Source organism: Sapajus apella, unplaced genomic scaffold (genome assembly GCF_009761245.1).
Source record: "Sapajus apella isolate SASKATOON/1434 unplaced genomic scaffold, GSC_monkey_1.0 scaffold14, whole genome shotgun sequence".
NCBI classification, from domain to species: domain Eukaryota; kingdom Metazoa; phylum Chordata; class Mammalia; order Primates; family Cebidae; genus Sapajus; species Sapajus apella.
This window is the reverse complement of record NW_022436954.1, coordinates 26,760,472-26,780,741: the sequence shown is the minus strand read 5'-3', so window position 1 is coordinate 26,780,741 and position 20,270 is coordinate 26,760,472. Positions and strand designations below refer to the sequence as shown.

General features: G+C 43.6%; 1 protein-coding gene across 3 annotated transcripts in view; it reads left to right on the top strand.

Annotated features, from left to right (window-relative positions):
• The first annotated feature begins 8,379 nt into the window (after positions 1 to 8,379).
• Positions 8,380 to 20,270, top strand: part of LDLRAD3 (low density lipoprotein receptor class A domain containing 3) — a 298,023-nt gene continuing 286,132 nt past the window's right edge. For 2 of the 3 annotated variants that reach the window (XM_032282327.1, XM_032282326.1), the window contains exon 1: positions 8,713 to 8,806. In XM_032282327.1, the coding sequence (XP_032138218.1) occupies positions 8,761 to 8,806 (46 nt within the window). In that variant the 5' untranslated portion in view covers positions 8,713 to 8,760. Of the gene's footprint in view, positions 8,569 to 8,712; positions 8,807 to 20,270 lie in introns of those variants that run through there. The other variant, XM_032282328.1, reaches the window with a different exon arrangement.

Genomic DNA, 20,270 nt, shown 5'->3' with positions numbered 1-20,270 from the left:
ACTTGAACCTAGGAGGTGGAGGTTGCAGTGAGCTGAGATCATACCATTGCACTCCAGCCTGCACGACAAGAGCAAAATCTCTGTTTCAAAACAACAACAGAAAAAAACCCTGAGCATTTGTGATTTCGCGTTGCTCACAGGATAATGACTAAACTTCTTTACATCCCTAAAAGTTTCCTGCCCAACCCTCTGGTCTTACTCTTCATCCTTTTCTCTGCCTCCCACCCCATGGTCATCAGCCTCAGCAGCAGATCATAAAGGATATACTCGGCTAAGGAGCCTGAGCTTGTCCTATCAGCAACAGGGAGTCATGGAGCTTTTAAGCAAATTGAACAGGAACAAGACAAGACCTGAAAAGGCCAGTAAGGAGGCGGCTGAAGTAACTCAAGCACAGATACATGGAGGTGTGAACTAAGGAACGGAAAGAGGGAGGGAGAGGGAGAGGGGTGACTTGGATTTAAAGGCATTAAACATGCTAACCTGGGACTACAAATCTTGGTGACTGATGAAGCAGGGGAGTCAAGCAAAGTGAGGGCTTTAGGCTTCTACCCACATTTCTAGCTTGGACGACAAGAGAGCACTAGCTATTTTTAAGGAACCGCTATCAATGCCTCACAAAAGCAAATGATACCTATTATTCTGCGTTTTTATTATGTATATGTTGCAGGGCCCTGAAAGCTGTAGGATAATTTCCCTTCCCTGTCCCTTTTGTTCACTCCCTTCCAGGTGAGTGTGGGAATTCACTGAAAGCTCAGCAAAACCCATCACCCCTGCCACACCCCCTCCCCCGCCCAAGTTGAACTACAAACCCACACAGCAGTCTCAGGTTAGCAACCCAACAGTGCCTGAAATTAAGCTTTTAAACACTAAAATCAATCAAGCCCAAAGAACCTAACTTAAAATGAAGAGGTGTTTAAAAGAAGTAGGCTGAGGTACACCGAGAAAAACAATTTAAATTATTAAGGTGGAGTTTTCACTGTGCAGGAAAAACGTTCCAATAACGTCAGATTAAAAATGTAAATCTATTTACCTTCCAGATGGTTTTTATGCGCGCTCTTATTAAAATCAGCTGCCTACCTGTTTGCCTGTGAAAGAGAGTTTGTTGCTTAGGGAAGGTAGTCAGACCTAGGCATGCGGGAATCATTTTCTCACATTTGTCACTGACTGGATAGCTCCTGTGACTTCTGATTTGTCAGTTAATTACTGTATAAATTTTCCCACTGCAAACAGAGATCTTATTCAGTGTTGTGTTTTCTTCTGTGTTTTTGTTTGTTGGTTTTTTGAGACAGAGTCTCTCTCTGTTGCCCAGGCACGAGTGTAGTGGCGTGATCTTGGTTCACTGCAACCTCCTCCTCCTTGGGTTCAAGTGATTCTCATGCCTCAGCCACAAGTACCTGGGATCACAGGTGTGTTCCACCATGCCCAGCTAATTTTTGTATTTTTAGTAGAGAGAGGGATTTCACCATGTTGGCCAGGCTGGTCTCGAATGCGTGATCTCAAGTGATCCACCTGCCTTGGTCTCCCAAAGTGCTGGGATTATAGGCGTGAGCCACTGTGCCCGGCCTCAGTGTTGTGTTTTTTCTGAATCCAAGTGACAACTGTTCATATTGTCTAAAGCTGATACCTTCCCAATTCATTTATCTTCTTCCTGTTGACCCTGTAGTGCATTTGTGATGCCAAAATTAGGACATTAATATCATTTCTATATCAATGGACTTTGATGTCTAGGTTATATGGTTAAGAGAGTTTTGAGGCAGAATTAGTCAGATGGAGAAAGTGGGAGGGAATAAAAGTCTTTTTTTTTTTTTTGGAGATGGAGTTTTGCTGTTGTTGCCCAGGCTGGAATGCAATGGCATGATCTCGGCTCACCGCAATCTCTGCCTCCCGGGTTCAATAGATTCTTCTACCTCAGCCTTCCGAGTAGCTGGGATTATAGGCATGTGCCACCATGCCTGGCTAATTTTTTGTGTTTTTAGTAGAGACGAAGTTTCTCCATGTTGGTCATGCTGGTCTTGAACTTCTGAGCTCAAATGGTCTGCCCACCTCGGCCTCCCAAAGTGCTGGGATTACAGGCATAAGCCACTGCACCTGGCCAAAAGTCCTTCTTAAGTCAGTGATGGACGAGAAGACTTACATTCAACTATGATGCAAGAAACTCTAAAGGGTCATGGGTCCATTCAGGAAATAAAATATATATATCAGTTATGTTTAATAGAAATATGTTGCAAACCCCCTATGGAAGCCATAAATGAAATTTAAAATTGTCTAGGAGTCATATAAGAAAAGCAGAAAGAAGTCGGTGATAATTTTAATATTATTTTAGTTAATTCTACATATTCTAATACTATATTTCAATATGTGATCAATGTAAATCCTATTGAGATCTTTTACATTCTTTTTTGTATTAAGTGTTTGCAATCCAGTTTGCATTATATTGTTAGAGCATATCACAGCTGAGGATAGCCACATTTCAAATGCTCAATGTCAGATGTAGCTCATGACTACAGTACTGCATACTGCAGATCTATGCAGTTCAATGACAGCTTTCCCCATCAAATTGATAGACCAAGAATAGGTTTATATATTTAATAAATCTACCCTCTTTTTCCAATTGAGAAAGAAAAAGAAATGTGACTATGGTAAAATCTGGCTAAAATTTATCTTGCTATACTGCAAGTTAAATTCTTTTTTGTATCATTGTTCCTTGGTTTCAGATCTGGTCACATGTGAGAAATCATCCTTTAAGGGGGTAGACAACTTCATTCAGGGCACAATAAAACTAAGGCATTAAAGTAAATAACCAGCTGCACCTTTTAAAAAATGAGGGGTAAAAATGTCATTGTTTCAGATGGTGCAAAATTTTCATTAATAAATGTCAGCAGCTCTCTTTTCTGCAAGCTTGTGACTATATTAAACATGAATTACAAGAACTCTGTTGGTTCCCAGCAGTATTTTTCTGTAGATTAGGCTGACAATTTAAAAATATATAGATACATTTGGCAGCTCTGGGATGACTTTAATTTCTAGCTGAAAGAACTCTCATGCTCAGCATGTTTTGGGAGTGGGTGGAGGCTGCGACAATTAGATGCATCCTGAAAACTTTTCTAGGAGTTCAATTGTATTACAAAATAAATCAAGTTCTGTTTGACGTGCTGAACATCTTGAGCTTTCTAGCTCAAATCCAGTGAACACATTATCTTCAAAGCTGCAAATACATTTTGTGTTTTATATATTGGGGATTATTCTGCTGTCGTAGGCAGCATGATTTCGTATGGTATTGTGGGAATCTTTTAGAATCAATAGGATCTGCTTCAAATCTCAGTTATTCACTGGATTATTTGGGGGAAGTCTTTAATTCTCTGAGCCTCACATTCCCCATCTGTGTAAAAGAGATAATAATGTCTATCTCAGAGATTATTCTGAAACTTAAATGTGATCATAAATGTACAATGCCAGAAGCAGACACTTGATTCATGACAGTCTTCTGTCCCTGTCTTTCTCAGGGTAACTGGTAAGTGATATTCAATGATGTTAAATATTCACAGACCTGATATTTGCTGTGAGGCTTTGTATTAGTTGTCTTTTGCTAAGTAATAAATTAACTCAAAGCTTAGTGGTTTGAAATGACAAACATATACAATCTTGCAGTTTTTCTGGGTTGGGAATCTGGGCACAGCTTAGCTGGGTGCCTTTGCCTTAAGGTCCGCCAAGAGGTTTTAGTCAAGCTGTTGGCCAGGGTTGTAATTTCATCTGAAGGCATGACTGAGGAAGATCTGCTTCCAAGGCCACTTCTGTGGTTGTTGGTAGGATTTAGTTCCTTGTGAACTGCTGGGTTGAGGGCCTAATTCCTCGCTGACTGTTGACTAAAGGCCTTTACAGTTCTCTGTCACATGAGCTTTTCCACAGGCAGTTCACAACATGGCAGCTAGCAAGGGGGGTGGGGGGAGAGAGAGAGAGAGAGAGAGAGGCCAAGGATAGCAGCCAGAGTCTTCTTGAAAATTAATCTTGGAAGAGACCATCCCCCAGCTTTTGCCATATTCTATTTGCTAGAATTGAGCCACTAGGTTCAGCAACACTCAAGGGATGGGAATTGCACAAGGGTGTGAATATCTGGAGATGGGGATCATTAGGAGCTGCCTTAGAGGTTGCTGACAGCAGACTTTTTTCCTCTTTTTTTCTTTTCCAAATTGATTTCAGGCAATACAGCGGCCTTTTCTATTCTTTTTTTTTTTTTTTTTTGAGACGAAGTCTTGCACCATCGCCTGAGCTGGAGTGCAATGGAGCAATATCAGCTCACTGCAACCTCTGCCTCCTGGGTTCACGCGATTCTCCTGCTTCAGCCTACTGAGTAGCTGGGATTACAGGCACGTACCACCACTACTGGCTGATTGGTTTTTTTTGTATTTTTAGTAGAGACGGGTTTTCACCATGTTGGCCAGGCTGGTCTCAAACTCCTGACCTTGTGATCTGCCCGCCTTGGTCTCCCACAGTGCTGGGACCACAGGTGTGAGCCAATGCGCCTAGCCACAGTAGGCTTTTTCTGCAGCTTTAGCCTTTATGTTTCCTTGCCTTACTCTTCCCTCACATGCAGGTTCTAAGTTTATAATACAAATGAGAGCTGAAAATGTAGGCGTTCTACATTAAGGAACTCTGCTAAATGCTTCACACAGCCCTTATGACATCATACACCATTATATTATATGCCCTTATGACCCCACTACATGACGTGGCCGTTTGTTAATTTGATACTCATCTACATCCCAATTATCCTGTGAGCTCCCTGAGGACAGGGAATTGGTTTTGTTCACCGCAGAAATCCAGAGCACACAGCAGTGTCTAGCACAGAGTTGGTTCTCAATAAATGTTTGTCAAATAAACAAAGGAATGAGAAAGTCCTTTTGCTTCATACAACAAACCTACAAGGTGGTTACAATTCTTACCCTCATTTCACAGGAAATTGAGACTCAGAGATAAGCTGACTTTCTCAGCCTTATATATAGGTAGGAAGTAGTGTGATCTAGGAGCCGAGGTGTATCAAGGCACCTCAAAGCTCATTCTCTTAATTACCTGAGTTTGTGGCCTCCTGTTTTTACGTTGGGGGTAGAAAGTGTGTGTGTGTGTGTGTGTGTGTGTGTGATGTATTTGGGAGGACTTAGTGATCTTCTTCCACCAGCAGCTTCTCAGTAGGCAGTTTCTACCACCCACTATAGTTTGGAGTGGAGTAAGCCTTCCTTGGCTGAATCCTCAAGGAATTTCTACTTCCTTCATATATTGGAGAGGAGAATGAAAATCGGAAGGGAAGGGACAGCAGAGAGCAAGAAATATGGAACCATCGAAACCATGAGTCACAGAAGTAACTGGGGGAGTTGACGGTCTCCTACTATGTCTGCCTGACTTTTATGAAGTGAATGAAGCTCGGGCAGACTGGGTGTCAGTAAACTTTTTGTAGGTCATTCGTCCTTTTAGTGTCCCTGCTCCTTTTACTTTCGTTTCGGTTGCCGCATGTTTCTACTCCTCTTCAAGTTAAAATTTTTTTTGAAAGTTTGAAAGCCCTGTGTCTTAGATGCCTTGTGAGAGAGGTAATGATACTGATAATTAAAAAAAAAAAAACTATGATAACAAAACTAACATTTATTGAGTGCTTACTATGTACTAGGTAAGATTCTAAGTGTTTCTCATGCACTAACTTATTTAAAAGATCCTATGAAACCATTAAGTTAACCCTATGGATGACCTTAAAGGCAGATATACTAGTTATCTATTACTGCATGGTGAATTATCCTGAAAGTTAGTGGCTTAGAACAACAATGAACATTTATTGTCTCTACCAGTTTCTGTGTATCAGGAATTTGGGGGTGGCTGGGGGTTCTATTCCAGCTCACTGAGAGCTCAGTCATATGTTAGTCAAAGGTACAGTCATCTGAAGACTTTACTAGGGCTGGAAGATCTGCTCCCAAAATGGTTCACACCAAGGCTGGCAAGACGCCAGGAAGCTCAGTTTCTTCGCATGTAGACATATCCATAGGGCTGCTTGAGTGTCCTTACAACATGGTAGCTGGCTTCCCTCAAGACAAGTGATCAAAGAGAACAAAGAAGAAACTGCTGTGTCCTTTTTGACTCAGCCTTGGAGTTATCTGCTGTCACTTCCACAATATCCACTGGTCACATATGGTAGCCCCATTCAGGATGGAAGGACATTGTACAAAGATGGATGCAGAAGTGAGATTCTTTGAGAGCTATCACAGAAGTTGGCTTCCGCAACAGTTGTCTTGTGTGTACTACAACCACACAAAGCTAATGTTTCTTGAGCAATTACTATGTGCAAGGTACCGTGCCAGAGGCTTTACATACATTATCTTTTTAAATCCTGGACAGCAACCCTAAGATCCAGGTGATCTTGTAATCCCCATTTTACAGATAAGGAAACTAGGACTCAGAGAGGCTAATAACTTGCGCAAGGTCACAGAGCAAGTGAAAGGAGCATAGGAGCCCATCTCAGACACACCTCAAGTTCACTTTGCGCAGGGGCTGCTGTGGGGAGTAAATGAGAAAATGTTTGCAAATTACAGAGCATTGTATGGAGGCCCACAGAGAGACAACATTCTTTCTTCCCTCCTTCAGCAATGTGAAGCCACGGCAGAAGCACGCATCCAAGGTCAGAGTGTCAATCTCTTGGTAAATAAGAGACCTAAAGTACTTTGTTTTGGATTTTTATTAAACCAATCTTAAAAAAGACTGATTGGCTCCACAGGACCTAAACAATTAGCACCGAAACCTCTCACATTAGCTGGAAATGGAATGCTTTGTGCTTTTGATGGCATTCTGAAGAACTGGGAAAGAGGGGAGTGATGAAGTATAAAGAATGGTTTCATCTCCTGCCTAGCTTATATGGTGAGGAGGAAGTTGGGAGTGATTTAGAATAATTATAAAAACAACAGTTGACCTTAAATAAGGTTTTACATTAGTCCAAATGATTTCAAAGACATTAATATATTTAAAAGCGTGTGTGCCTGTGTGCATGAGAGAGAGAGAAAGAGAGAGACAGAGTCAAACCTGGAAAGTAAGGAAGTTGATGGCCCCAAAGAAACCTAATGAAACAAGAACTATAGTGCTGGGTCAGTTGCATTACCTTTCCATAACCCTAATGTTTGGAGGCAAATGAGCAGCTGTAGGAGAAGTTATTTGCATATTTGCCTCCTCAGGTATTATTAGCAAAGGGAGGAGGCCTCTCCCAAGAAGCTACCTGGAACAATGCACATACTCACATGCATGGGAAAGTTTGCATAAAATTTTAGGGGTTTTAAAACTCCCTGAAGCCCATGGGACAGTCTCCTTAATATTCTCCGATCCCAGGATAAAAGCCCTAATGCCGAATTATTTAGATAATTTATTTATATTTTCCATATGTACTACGAACTATGGAACTTGCTAAACTTTCCTCCATCACATCACATTTTCTCATTACCTTGAACCATGACTGGTATTTTTAAATTTTGACCTGATCCATTTTAGCCTTTATGTTTCCAGACTACAGCAGGCAATTACAAAGTAAAGTAATTGAATCTTAACACCCTTGAGGTTGTCTCCAGAGCATCCCAAATCTGATGCAGGCATCCCCTTTATAACTGCCTCTGTACCCATGCCTTTCCCTTTCCTTCAGTCAGGTTCTAGTGTTTTGACAAATGTATACAGTTGTGAAACCACTATGATAATCAAGATTAGAACAGTCGCACTGCCCCCAAAAGTTTTAAGCTGTTGATCCATTTATCAGTTGATGGGCAGTTGAGTTGTTTTCAGGTTTTGGCAAGGATTTGAATCAGTCTTTTGCTTTTGCTTTTTTTGTTGGGGGGGGTCGGGGAGGGTGGAGCACAAAAGTGTCATTCCATTCTTCCACCATCTAAGTCCTTCTGGGACTTTTCACCAGTGCTCTCTGGAAGCAACTACATTGGTGCAGCTATATTTTTGAATTTGGGTATCTGCCTTTCATTACTTCCCCCCCCCCAAATTGGGTTTCAAATGTTCTACTGGTCAAGGTGGACACTATGCAGACGAAATGACTCACGTGGTCCAGGTGTGTGCATGGAAGGTGTCAGCTGCTCTTACCTGTGACTCCTGGATCATCCCCTTTGGAATCAGCCCCCATGTTGTTAAAAATGCAGAATCTCAGGCTCCACGCCAGATCTACTGAATCAGAGTCAGTATTTTAACAAGACCGTCAAGTGTGCTGGATGTATATTAAAGTTTGAGAAGCACTGGTATTCCACACTTGCTACTAAAAATATACTACAATTTTCTCATAAGATTTAGCCCTTTATTTTAGCTTTTTCTTTCTCTCTCTGGAGTAAACTCCTTTTGTAGTCGAGTAAAGAACTCAAGTTTGGGTCTGAGCGCTGCATCCTCTCTGGGTGTGGAAGCAAAGGCAGAAATGAGAGGGACAAAAGGAGGCAGAGAACAGAGCCCAGGCTGCTAGGCTATCCTTGCAGTCAGACCTGGGAGGCGATGAGAGACCGAAAGAAAGGCTGGACCCTGTGCCCTGCTCAGCGGCTCCTCGGAGCCAGGACACACAGGGTAGGATGCGGACGGCCAGGCGCAGCCAGGCGCTGGCAAAACTTAGCGAAGCTGGGCCGGCCCGGCAGGGGCTGGCAGGCGGGCGGGAGGAGGGACGGATGGGGGGGCGGGGCCGGCACAGCGAGGGGCGGGGTCAGCGCCGAGGCCGCAGGGGCAGCGACGGCGCCGGGCAGTGGGAGCGGCGGCCGCGCCATGTGGCTGCTGGGGCCGCTATGCCTGCTGCTGAGCAGCGCCGCGGGTGAGTCGGGGGCGGCCGGCGAACTTCCCGCGGGGCGCGGGGTGTGGGGCGCGAGGTGCGGGGCACAGGGTGCGGCGGTCGGGTGCGTTCATGTTCCCTCCCGGGCGCGGGCCGCTCTGCGGGCGTGGGTGTGTGCGGAGGGCGGACCCCGGCGCAGGGCTGGCCGGGACCCTGCCGAGGGGCCGCTGCGGGGTGCGCGCCGTCCTATTGTGTGGGCGTGCACGCCGGGCCGTGTTGTGCTGCGCGCAGGCGGGGCTCTGTGTGCAGCCTGGGTCTGGGGAGCCAGGCGGCTGCCCTGATTGGGCGTAGCTCGAGTGTGGCTGTGTGTGTGTGTGTGTGTGTGTGTGTGTGTGTGTGTGTGTGTGAAACGGGGGTGGGAGAGGAGAGGAGAGAACTCTCCTTGATCCAAGCTGGCTGATCACTAGCAGCTCCGGTTTGTAGCTCCCAGTGAAAGCGCAGAGAATGAGAGGACGCCACACTTTCAGATGAATTTTTGTTGCTCAAGCACCAGGAGATTCCCAGCGGAGGAGCCCCACGGGTCGCCAGCGCGACTCTTGTGGCCGGCGAGTTGGCACTGCCTTGGTGCTGTGGTTCTTGGTGCAGAGTCAGAAAAGCACCATCAATCTTAACGCTGCTGTTTTGGCCGGTGCTGTGGGTTGTTCAGATTTTAGCGCTGGGAATCAACAAGTTGGACGTCCACTCAGAAACCCAATTATAAAGACAGTAATTATAAAGACCATAGATGGATAAATTTATAATGAAGGGAAGAAAACAGCCTAAAAAGGCTGAGAATACCCAAAATCAGAATGCCTCTCCCTCTACAGGGGATCACAGTTCCTCATCAGCAATGGAACAAGGCCTGATGGAGACCGAGTGTGTTCCATTAACAGAAGCAGGCTTCAAAAGGTGGATGATAAGAAACTTCTGTGAATTAAAAGAACTTGTTCTAACCCAATGCAAAGAAACTAAGAACTTTGAAAAAAGGTTTGACGAAATGTTAACAAGAATACACAATTTAGAGAGGAATATAAGTGAATCAATGGAGCTGAAAAACACAACACAAGAACTTTGCGAACTATGCCCAAGTTTTAACAGCCAAATCGATCAAGCAGAAGAAAAGATACCAGAAGTCGAAGACCAAATTAATGAAATAAAACGAGAAGACAAGATTAGAGAAAAAAGGATAAAAAGGAACGAGCAAAGTCTCCAAGAAATATGGGACTATGTGAAGAGACCTAATCTACGCTTGATAGGTGTACCTGAATGTGACGAAGAGAATCAATCCAAGCTGGAAAATAAGCTTCAGGATATTATTCAGGAAAACTTTCCCAACCTAGCAAGGCAGGACAATATTCAACTCCAGGTAATACAGAGAACACCACAAAGATATTCCTCAAGAAGACCAACCTCAAGGCACATAATCGCCAGATTCACCAGGGTTGAAATGAAAGAGAAAATACTGAGGGCAGCCAGAGAGAAAGGTCAGGTTACCCATAAAGGGAAGTCTATCAGACTCACAGCAGATCTCTCAGCAGAAACCCTACAAGCTAGAAGAGAGTGGGGGCCAATATTTAACATCCTTAAAGAAAAGAACTTTCAACCCATAATTTTGCATCCAGCCAAACTAAGCTTCACAAGCGAAGGAAAAATAAAATCTTTTATGAACAAGCAAGCACGCAGAGATTTCATCACCACCAGGCCAGCTTTACAAGAGCTTCTGAAAGAACCACTACACATACAAAGGAACAACCAGTATCAGCCTTTCTAAAAAATACCAAAAAGTAAAGAGCATCAACATAATCAAGAATTTACATCAACTAATAGGCAAAACAGCCAGCTAACATTAAATGGCAGTATTAAACTCACATATGTTATTATTAATTCTAAATTTAAATCGACTGAATCCCCCAATCCAAAGACACAGACAGGCAAAAAAAAGCCAAAACCCATCGGTATGCTGCATCCAGACCCATCTCACACTCAAGGATACACAAAGACTCAAAACAAAGGGATGGAGAAAGACTTACCAACCAAATGGAGAGCAAAAATAAATAAATAAATAAAAAGCAGGAGTTGCTTTAAAGCAACAAAGATCAAAAGAAGCAAAGAAGGATATTACATAATGATAAAAGGATCAATGCAACAAGAAGAGCTAAGGATCCTAAATATATACACACCCAATACAGGAATACCCAGATATATAAGACTTATAAAGAGACTTAGGCTCCCACACAATAATAGTGGGAGACTTCAACATTAATATTAGATCAATGAGAGAAAATTAACAATGATATACAGGATTTGAACTCAGATCCAGAACAAGTAAACTTAATTAACATTTATAGAACTCTCCACTTTAAATACACAAAATATACACTCTTATCAGTACCACATCACATCTATTTACAGGTTTAAATGAAATATTGGTTGGCTGCTTGTTTGTTATTTTCTTCCCTCACATTAAAAAAATTTTTTTTTCATGTCTCTATTATTAAGCACAATTATAGACATACCCATTTTTAGACTGCATTCTAGCCTGGGCAATAAAGCAACACCCTTGATCTCTCTCCCTCTTCCTCTTTCTTCCTCTCCTTCATTCTTTTTTTTTTTTAATTCCTTTTTTCCTTTCTTTCTTCTTTAAAAAAAAAAAAACAAAAAAACCCTGTGAGAGACAGGAGCTATTATGTTTATTAGAGATTAAAAAAAAAAAAAAAAAGAGAGAACTCTTCCCTAATCTCCTCTTCCCACTCTTCGCAGATGTCTGGGTGCACGCAGCTGCGTTAGCTTCCTCGGGACCTCTTTCTGAGTCTCTGGCGTGCACTCCACACCTCAGTTTCCCCACCTGCCCCGCAGAAGTAGCAAAGCCACTTCCTTTCATTCTTCTCTGGGACTGTTTGGTTTGGGTAAAGTGAGTTGCATCAGGGCCGGACCTGGGAATTGCTCATTTTTCTCACTGATCCTGGGAACGGAAGCTTCATTTAAGATGTCTGACCACCCTCACTTGCCCAGCCATGGGTGCCCTGACCGGCAAGGGGTGCTGGGAGAGGACATGGGGCTTCATCCGGCAGTCCTTTGAACCTGGCATCACCACCATGAGTGCATCCCGGGGCCTGGACTGCAGCAAGCCTCCTTCCCTTCCAGACAGCGTGCCGTTCCCAGGAACTTTTCTGCTGATGTGGGAACGCTCCAAATTCCGGCCTGGGAGCCCTTCCTCCTCTGCCCTTGCCCACTGTCCACAGCTGTCAGCTGTCCCTCCTGGTCTGGGCCCGCCCTTGGCCCCTTGATGTTTATTTCTGGGCATCTGATGCCCAGAATGTGGGTGACAGGGCCCAGTGAACTTTCTTCAGTAGACTCTTGCCTGCCTAGTGTTTATGCCACCCACATGTCTAATAGATGCCCGGTTTTGCCAAGGGCTTCTAGCAGCTTGCCTGCCGAGGTATCTTTGGTGATGTGTGGGTTTGCTAAGTTGAGGGTCATTTCATACTGAGTTGTCCCTTGGAGATATGAATGCGTTAAAGGGAAATCTCCCCTATTCCTTGATGTCCCTGGTGTTGGGCATCCTCACAGCCCACTGGGCAGCCTTTACTGCTTTCAGGCCTACGATGTCATCTCCATGCTTCTGACATCCCATTTAGATGCTTGTGGGTTTGCTGGGCTTCCAGGGAGGGGCTGGGCTTCCAGGGAGGGGTGAGGCCTTCTGGTGACTGCTGTAGATTTTTTTTTTTTTTTTTCCTTGAGAAGGAGTTTTACTCTTGTTACCCAGGCTGGAGTGCAACGGCACGATCTCGGCTCACCACAACCTCCGCCTCCTGGGTTCAGGCAATTCTCCTGCCTCCGCCTCCTGAGTAGCTGGGATTACAGGCACGCGCCACTATGCCCAGCTAATTTTTTGTATTTTTAGTAGAGACGGGGTTTCACCATGTTGACCAGGATGGTCTCGATCTCTTGACCTCATGATCCACCCGCCTCAGCCTCCCAAAGTGCTGGGATTACAGGCGTGAGCCTCCGTGCCTGGCCTGCTGTAGATTTTTAACCAGGTCTGGGTGGGAATGTCCTATTAGGCCAGCTGGGGACAGAGTTCCCGCAGGACATTGGGGAGCCAGGAGCAGATGTGGATTGTTTGGAGGCTGTTAGAGCAGGTCGATTTCCAGGATGTCTGCAGACATGAAGACCTGTTTGGATTCACAAATTCAATTTGTGTAGCTGTGGTGTGTCCTCTGATAGCACCTGAGAAGGACAGAATGGAAGCTGGCTCTTTTATGTGTCCTGGGAGAGCCACTGTGGCCAAATGGAAACTGCTATTTATTGCATCTCCCAGTTGGTACTGGGTTGCTTTGAGTTGAGTTTCCATTTCTGTAAAAATAGTTGCAAAGTTAATATTGTGCCTCTCTGATCAGCAGTGGCTATTTAATATGTGTATGTACATCTAAAATAGGGCTAAAATAAATAAAATGGTTAGAGTGGGGAGCAGAGAGGTGGGGGACGAAGAGCCCAACTGTCCCTTGTGGGTTTTCTGTGGGTCAAGATGGTTCCCAACATTTTCCATTATCTGTGGGCTTCGAATTACCTTTACAGTTGCTGCCTTAGAAACCTCTAGGCAGGTTGGAGTGTATACATCTTTCATGTTACATTAAACATCATCTTTTTAGCATGGATTGCAAGTGTTGCCAGAAACAGGGCTGGCCATTTTTACAATGTCAACCAGATGCCTCTGGTCTCCCAGCCCATAAGAAAAGCCTGTTTTGTAGAGCTGGCCATGGTGGCTCACATCTGTAATCCCAGCACTTTGGGTGGCTGAGGCAGGCGGATTATCATAGGTCAGGAGTTCAAGACCAGCCTGACTAACATGGAGAAATCCTGTCTCTACTAAAAATACAAAAAAATTAGCTGGGTGTAGTGGCATGCGCCTGTAGTCCCAGCTACTCCAGAGGCTGAGGCAGGAGAATTGCTTGAACCTGGGAGGCAGAGGTTGCAGTGCGCTGAGGTTGCTCCACTGCACTCCAGCCTGGAGCCTGGTGATGGAGTGAGACTCTGTCTCAAAAAAAAAAAAAAAAAACCAAAACAAAACAAAACAAAAAGTTAGCCAAGGTATAGTGACACACACCTGTAATCCCTGCTACTCTGGAGGCTGAGGCAGGAGAATTGCTTGAACCCAGGAGGCAGAGGTTGCGGAGAGCCAAGATCATGCCACTGCACTCCAGCCTGGGCAAGAAGAGCCAGACTCTGTCTCAGAACAAACAAACAAATGAACAACAACAACAAAAACCAAGAAAGAGAAATGCCTGTTTTGTTCAGTTTGGGTTTCATAGACTAGAGACCCTACCCTTCCATCCCATGGCCTGTGCTTCTATCCTCTTCTGGGAAATTGATAAAACGAGACTGTACAAGCCACGACTTTGGGTTTCTGTCTCTGTCTGATAGTTTATGAAAGAATCTTGGGGTCGAGGTTGAACCCTAGTTAGAGTCCTGGGTCTTTCTGGGGCTAGAAGGCCACTGATATTCCAAGAGCAGCTTGGAGGCCTTTATTATTTAGGAACTTTGTCAGACACCCTCTTGGGTATTTTTTTCTTCCTTTGTTTTTATTTGTGTTAGGGAAGTGAAGCATTGATTTTCAGCATTACTATTTTTTAATGTATCCTGCGAGACAGACTCAGCCCAAGTCATGTCATCTGATCTCCAGTTTTCCTGCATTTGGGTGGATCTAATGGGTTTGAGTGCGTAGGGCTTGAGACATTTCTAAAGGCCACCATGCTGGACGATGGTCCGTCTTCTCACCTCCTCTAGGACTGACCTTTGCTTAGACTTCCTGACATTCTCTATCAGTGAAAAGCCTTGATTTTTCCTGTGTGTACTCCCAGGAGTGAGAGAATTGACCTTTTCTATTGGAAAGATCTGCTTAATGATGTGAGGGGAAGGCGTTATTGTTTTTAACTAGCTGAGTAGCTGTGCACAGCTCAGCACAGCTCAACTCGGAAGGATGGAGCCTGGAAGAGGCCTTGTACACCAGGGTATAAATAAACACACCTTGTTGCTTTTCATCTTCAAAGAAATGCGACTAAGGCTCCCTACTGGGATGTGAGATGTTTTTTCCTGACAGCCTACTTAGGCCATTTACTGTGGGATAAGTGGGGGAGGGAGAGAGAGAGGAGGAGGAGAGGGTGGGATGATAAATTCTGGGCTCCGAAGAGTGGTTTAGACATCTTTCAGCCAGTCTGCAGGATAAGTCGAAAGTGGGCTGTATTGTCACCTTTAGAAAGCAGTTTAAAGAATTTGGAGTTTAAGAACACTTATAATCAAGTAATTTCATAATAAAGAATTGGCCTTAAGCCAGGCGCTGTGGCTCATACTTGTCATCCCAGCACTTTGGGAGGCCAAGGTGAGTGGATCACTTGAGGTCAGGAGTTTGAGACCAGCTTGGCCAAAATGGTGAAACCCTTGTCTCTACTAAAAATACAAAAATTAGCCAGGTGTCGTGATGCGCACTTATAATTCCAGCTACTTGGAGTCTGAGGTTGGGAAATCACTTGAACCTAGGAAGCTGAGGTTGCAGTGAGCCAAGACTGCCTTAATTAAAAAAATTGGCCTTTACAATCTTGCTTGTTTATGTGGGCAAAAGGAAGAGAGGGAACCCACTATTAGTGAAGCATCTCCTGTGTGTGAGATGCTTTGCTCATTACTTTAAGCACATGATCTCATTGAAACTTGCCAAGGATATCATGTGGCAGGAAATCATTGTACGGTTCAGGAGAGATCAATAATACCAGGGTACCACAATAAAGGCTGAAGCCTAGATTCTGACTGAAGTTTCTCCTCGTCTCCAATGTAGGCTGTTCCCACTCTGTTTATAGGCTTCCTGCATCATACTTCCGTGCCTTTCCTCCACAAAGCTTTTCTGAATTGACACAGTCCATGAGATTGTTTCCATGAATGCTCCCCCTCCCCAAATCTGTTCGCTTTGTGGTCCCTGCCCAGGATTTATTCAGCAGAGATATCAGCATTCTCTGCAGGACACTTTGGTGTTTATGGTAAATACATAAAATACATCTCAATCCTTATGTGAAGATGAAACTTTTTCAGAATAACTGGTCATTTTGCTATGTGTGTGGATGAGTGACGAACACACTAGGTGGGGAGATGGTACCAGCCAGGGTTTGATTTCTTGACCTGAATTGTAGTTACATGGGGATTTGTTTTCATTCTTTGAGCTCTAAATTCATATCCCCCCTCCCTTAAAATATATTTATTGTATATTAGAATTAAAAAATAAGATACTTTACACTATGGACAAGCCTTGGTGTGATGCAGCTGTTTTCAGGTATAGGATTGCCCCAGGGACTAATTTATTTTTGGTTGTTGGGTTTTCTTGTTTGTCTTCTTTTCCTCTTTCTGTCTTTGAAATATTTAGGAAATGCTTTGGCTGTTCAAACCATGCAATTTTATTGTTGCTGTTTTACCAGTGCTTCTACCTGACAACCAGGGAGATTTTTAAGTTGGCTGCTCGTGTGTGTGCACGCACACGCATGCGCATATCTCTGTAACTGCCTTCTTCTATTGTTGTTGTGAAAGAATCTACCCACTTGGATGCTAAGGAGTACCTTGAAGATCTTTGCTGGGAGAGCAGCCAGGTACTTTCGGTCTGACATATTTGCTTGTCACATCATTGGCTTGATGTTTAATATAGCTTAGCATAGTACGTGGACTTTTGTGACCGAGTAACTGCGTGGTCAGGCAGATTGCAAAAGTTTATTTGAGGTATGATTCTTAGGGCTTGGAGGTGGTTGCAGGGATGGGTTTAGTCTCGGGTGGAGTTTCTCAGCCTAGGTACCAATGACACCTTGGCCTGGATAGTTCTTTGTTGTGGGAGCTATCCTGTGCATTGCAGGATGGTCACAGCAGCATAACTAGTTCTTCATGCCAGTATTGGCTTCCTCTTCATTCCCAGGGGTGGCAGCCAAAAATGCCTTCAGACATTGCCACATTGCCCCTACTTGAGAATCCTTGGTCTAGCCTGAGCAAGCATCCTTGCCATGCATCGAGCATTATTACTGTGCTTCCTAAGTGTGTCTTCTGGATGTAAGGGTCAAGATGCCATCTTACTCCCAAGGGCCGTTGGGCTTTGGCTTTATGTTTTGTTGCCACACAGTTCCATGGAAAAACCCATTCTTAACCAGAAATGCCCTCAGCACTGACCCTTTCCCTCTTGCCTTCCTCTTGTGCCAGAGTTAAAACCTCTGGAATTTTCTATAGGTGGTTTCCTTGGGGAGAGACATATGCAGAGAAAGCAGGTGACAGGCAGGTGACAACTGACACCAAAAGCCACTTGGTTCCCTGAATGTTAAACCTAGGAGGTTCACCAGCCCTGAGGGCCTAAGGAGCACAAGCTGCCAGTTTGCCTTGGAAGTCTTGTGTTGAAATCCTAACCCTGGAAGTTTCCCTTCCTCCACTCCCCAGAGTAAGTATTGTTCTTTGGGGCTCCCCTTTCCCTCCCCATAATTCCTTTTCCCTTGCCATCAAAAGGCTTTACAACTTGAGACATTCTGCAGGTGCTTGGGAAAATCGTCTCTACCAGCAGCAAGCTGTGTGCGTGTGTGTGTTTTTAGAAGTTTTCATCTTACACTTTTTTCTCTAAAGTCTCTTTGTTGCTCTGTGTCGCTTTATAACACTTCAGTTCCTTTAAGACATTTTTTCTTCCAGCTGTCATTTTTCTCTGCTCTGTTCCAAACCTTCCTGGAGAATTGTACTTCCACCTCCCTTAGGACTAGCCACATAACTTATCTGCGGCTGTCTTCCTCTGGGCATGAATTCACAGGAAGCGAGGTGGCACCCAGAGGAGGGCGATGGCTTCCTGGGGAGAAGTGCACATTGTCTCAGTTCAGGCCCATTTATCTCAAACCATGCCCTCTTGGAAAAGCCTTCTCTAGTGAGGAGCTCTGGCTTCCCACGTGTGCAGATGTCATTTTCTTTGTCTTTGAAGTTACCTAAACAGGAGATGTCCTGATGGATCTTGGACCTTGATGGGAACACAGAACTGTGCAGATGTTACAGTGCCCAGACAAGCATGGGTACTGCATCTTCAGGGATATTTAATCAATGTGTCATTCTTGAACAGGTTTCAGAGGTGATAACGCGTGTCCTTGCTTGCTTCTTTAGCTTTCCAGATAAAATGTTGGTATACGTGTATTGGTGCTCTGAGACATTTCTAGTTCTAGGCTTCTGAGGTTTGAGCTAGAAATGTCTTCTGTGGCTTTTGGACAATAGTCTTTTTTACCTTACAGTATATATGTATGTGCATGTGTGTGTTTGTACACCATATATATGTATATATACATACACACACACACTGTATATATAAAACCTCTCTTCTAAATTTTAATAGAATGAAAACTCCTTGAGAAAACGGGATCATATGTTAAATGTCTATGATACTTTTTCTTTTGTGGTGTCTAGAAGAGTGAGAATGGTTCCCGTTCATTGAAGGTTTACTCTGCCTGGCAGGGTAGCAAGCACTGCATGTTTCTTATTTTGTTGTAAACTTCTTGATTTAAAAACACTGCAAAAATAATACACAGACTGAGTACATGCTATGATACGAAATTCAAACAAATTAGAAGCAATGGCAATAATAAAACATTAAAGTCTTCTTTCATCTTCCTTTCCTATTTCTCTCCCCTCCCTTAAGTAACTACTGTGAACTGTCTGGTATATATCAATTTAGCTTTAACATGGATTTATATTTATATACATGTACTCACACACAGAGACATAATTTAATGAGCTCCTGCTTGTCTCTATCTGTAGTTTTTTGGCTGGCTTTTTAACTCAACTACTATATTTCATCAGTTCTACTTTGAGCCATGTAAATGGGTCACATCTGTCTCCTGTTGTTGAGACATTTCAGTTATTCCCAAGCAATTTGGCAGTTTCCCTCACCTTCCCTTGCTTTGCTCGGCTCTTGAACAGAAACCGCTTTTGCTGCTGTTGCAGAAGCACAGCTGATACAGCTTCAGTTATTTGTGTTTTCCTCTTTTAAGCCTCTTAAAGCGCTTGGCTCTTGCTTCGCCAGAAAATATGGAATTATAGTAATTTCTTGCAGTGATAGATATTGGCTTCACTATTATCAAATCCACGTTGTTTCCCTACCTCTTTGTGTATACACAAATGTGTATAATTTTTCATTTCAATGCCAGATGTATTTACATCATCTTTTAAAGGACATTCTAAATCGTGGGTCAGTTCAACCTTTACAGCACCAGCCATGCACATAACTCGGCAGAAGTGACGATATATGAACAGCTGTGACCAGGTTTACCCAGGCACTGCCAGTGACCAATAAATCACAGCTTCTGCCCACCCTGTGCTTTTAGAAGATGTAGTTGGGCATTAGGTACATCCTGATGTTGGAGATGTTACACTATCGAATAAATGTGTCTTCTTGGCCATCTTTCTTTCAGCTCTTACATATCCACTCATTCTTTTAAAAACAGCTTTCCAGCATGTGTACATGCTACAAATTTATTTAATGCTTTCCCTGCCAGTGGATCTTACTTCATTTTCAGAGCAGTTTATTCAGGTATGTAGAATGATCTGCCATTTAATACATGAGGAAACTAGAAGGTTAAGTGACTTTCCTAAACCTTGACCAGTGAGAGGTAATTTCAGAATTGGCACGTGGGTCTGCGTGACTTAGACCTGGTCTCTTAACCACTGTCTCTGCTGCTTTAGGTATGGAGTAGAAATCCCAGTCTTTATGTGTTAGGAAAAGAAATCTAAGTCTGTATGTGTCAGAGATGATAAGTGCACCATCTACCTTGTGTTGGAGAATTCCTGCATCGCATAGGGATGTCAGTATTGACTCCATGCTTATCATGTTGGATAGAATGATTTGTTAGAGAGCCATTGGAGTGGGGAGCATCTGAAGTTAATTTTACTCAAATGGCCTGTCTTTGGCGGCTAGAAACTCTTGTTCTGCTATTCTCCTGTGTGGAGAGTCTAACAGTCTAGGTGTTTAAATTGGCTTTTGCAGAGACTCAAAAGAAACAAAAATAAGAATAAACAAATTATTTCAGCACCATGAGACTTGCCTTTGAATATATTAATGGTGGAGACAGTTTTTCCCCCCTTATGGGAATATTTTGTTAGAATGCCAACCAAAAGCAATTTCTTTTTCCCCAGCACTTCCCTCAAATAGTGCTGGGTGCCAAGTAGAAGGGCCCACTGTTCAAAAAGTCCGGAAATCGATTTTCTAGAGAAAGCTATAGTACCAATGATAATGCCTCATATCAAAAAAGAAAGTATTTTTAAAAGTACTTTCTGACCCTGAGCTTAAACTTATTTCCTGAACTAGAGATTGATGTTCTTTATTGTGGAAGCTGAAATTTTAATGTGTCACTCAAGAAAGAAACTAGTAATAATTGACCCCATCTTGTCGCTTCAAACTAAGGGGCTCTTGTGAGAAAGTAGGCAG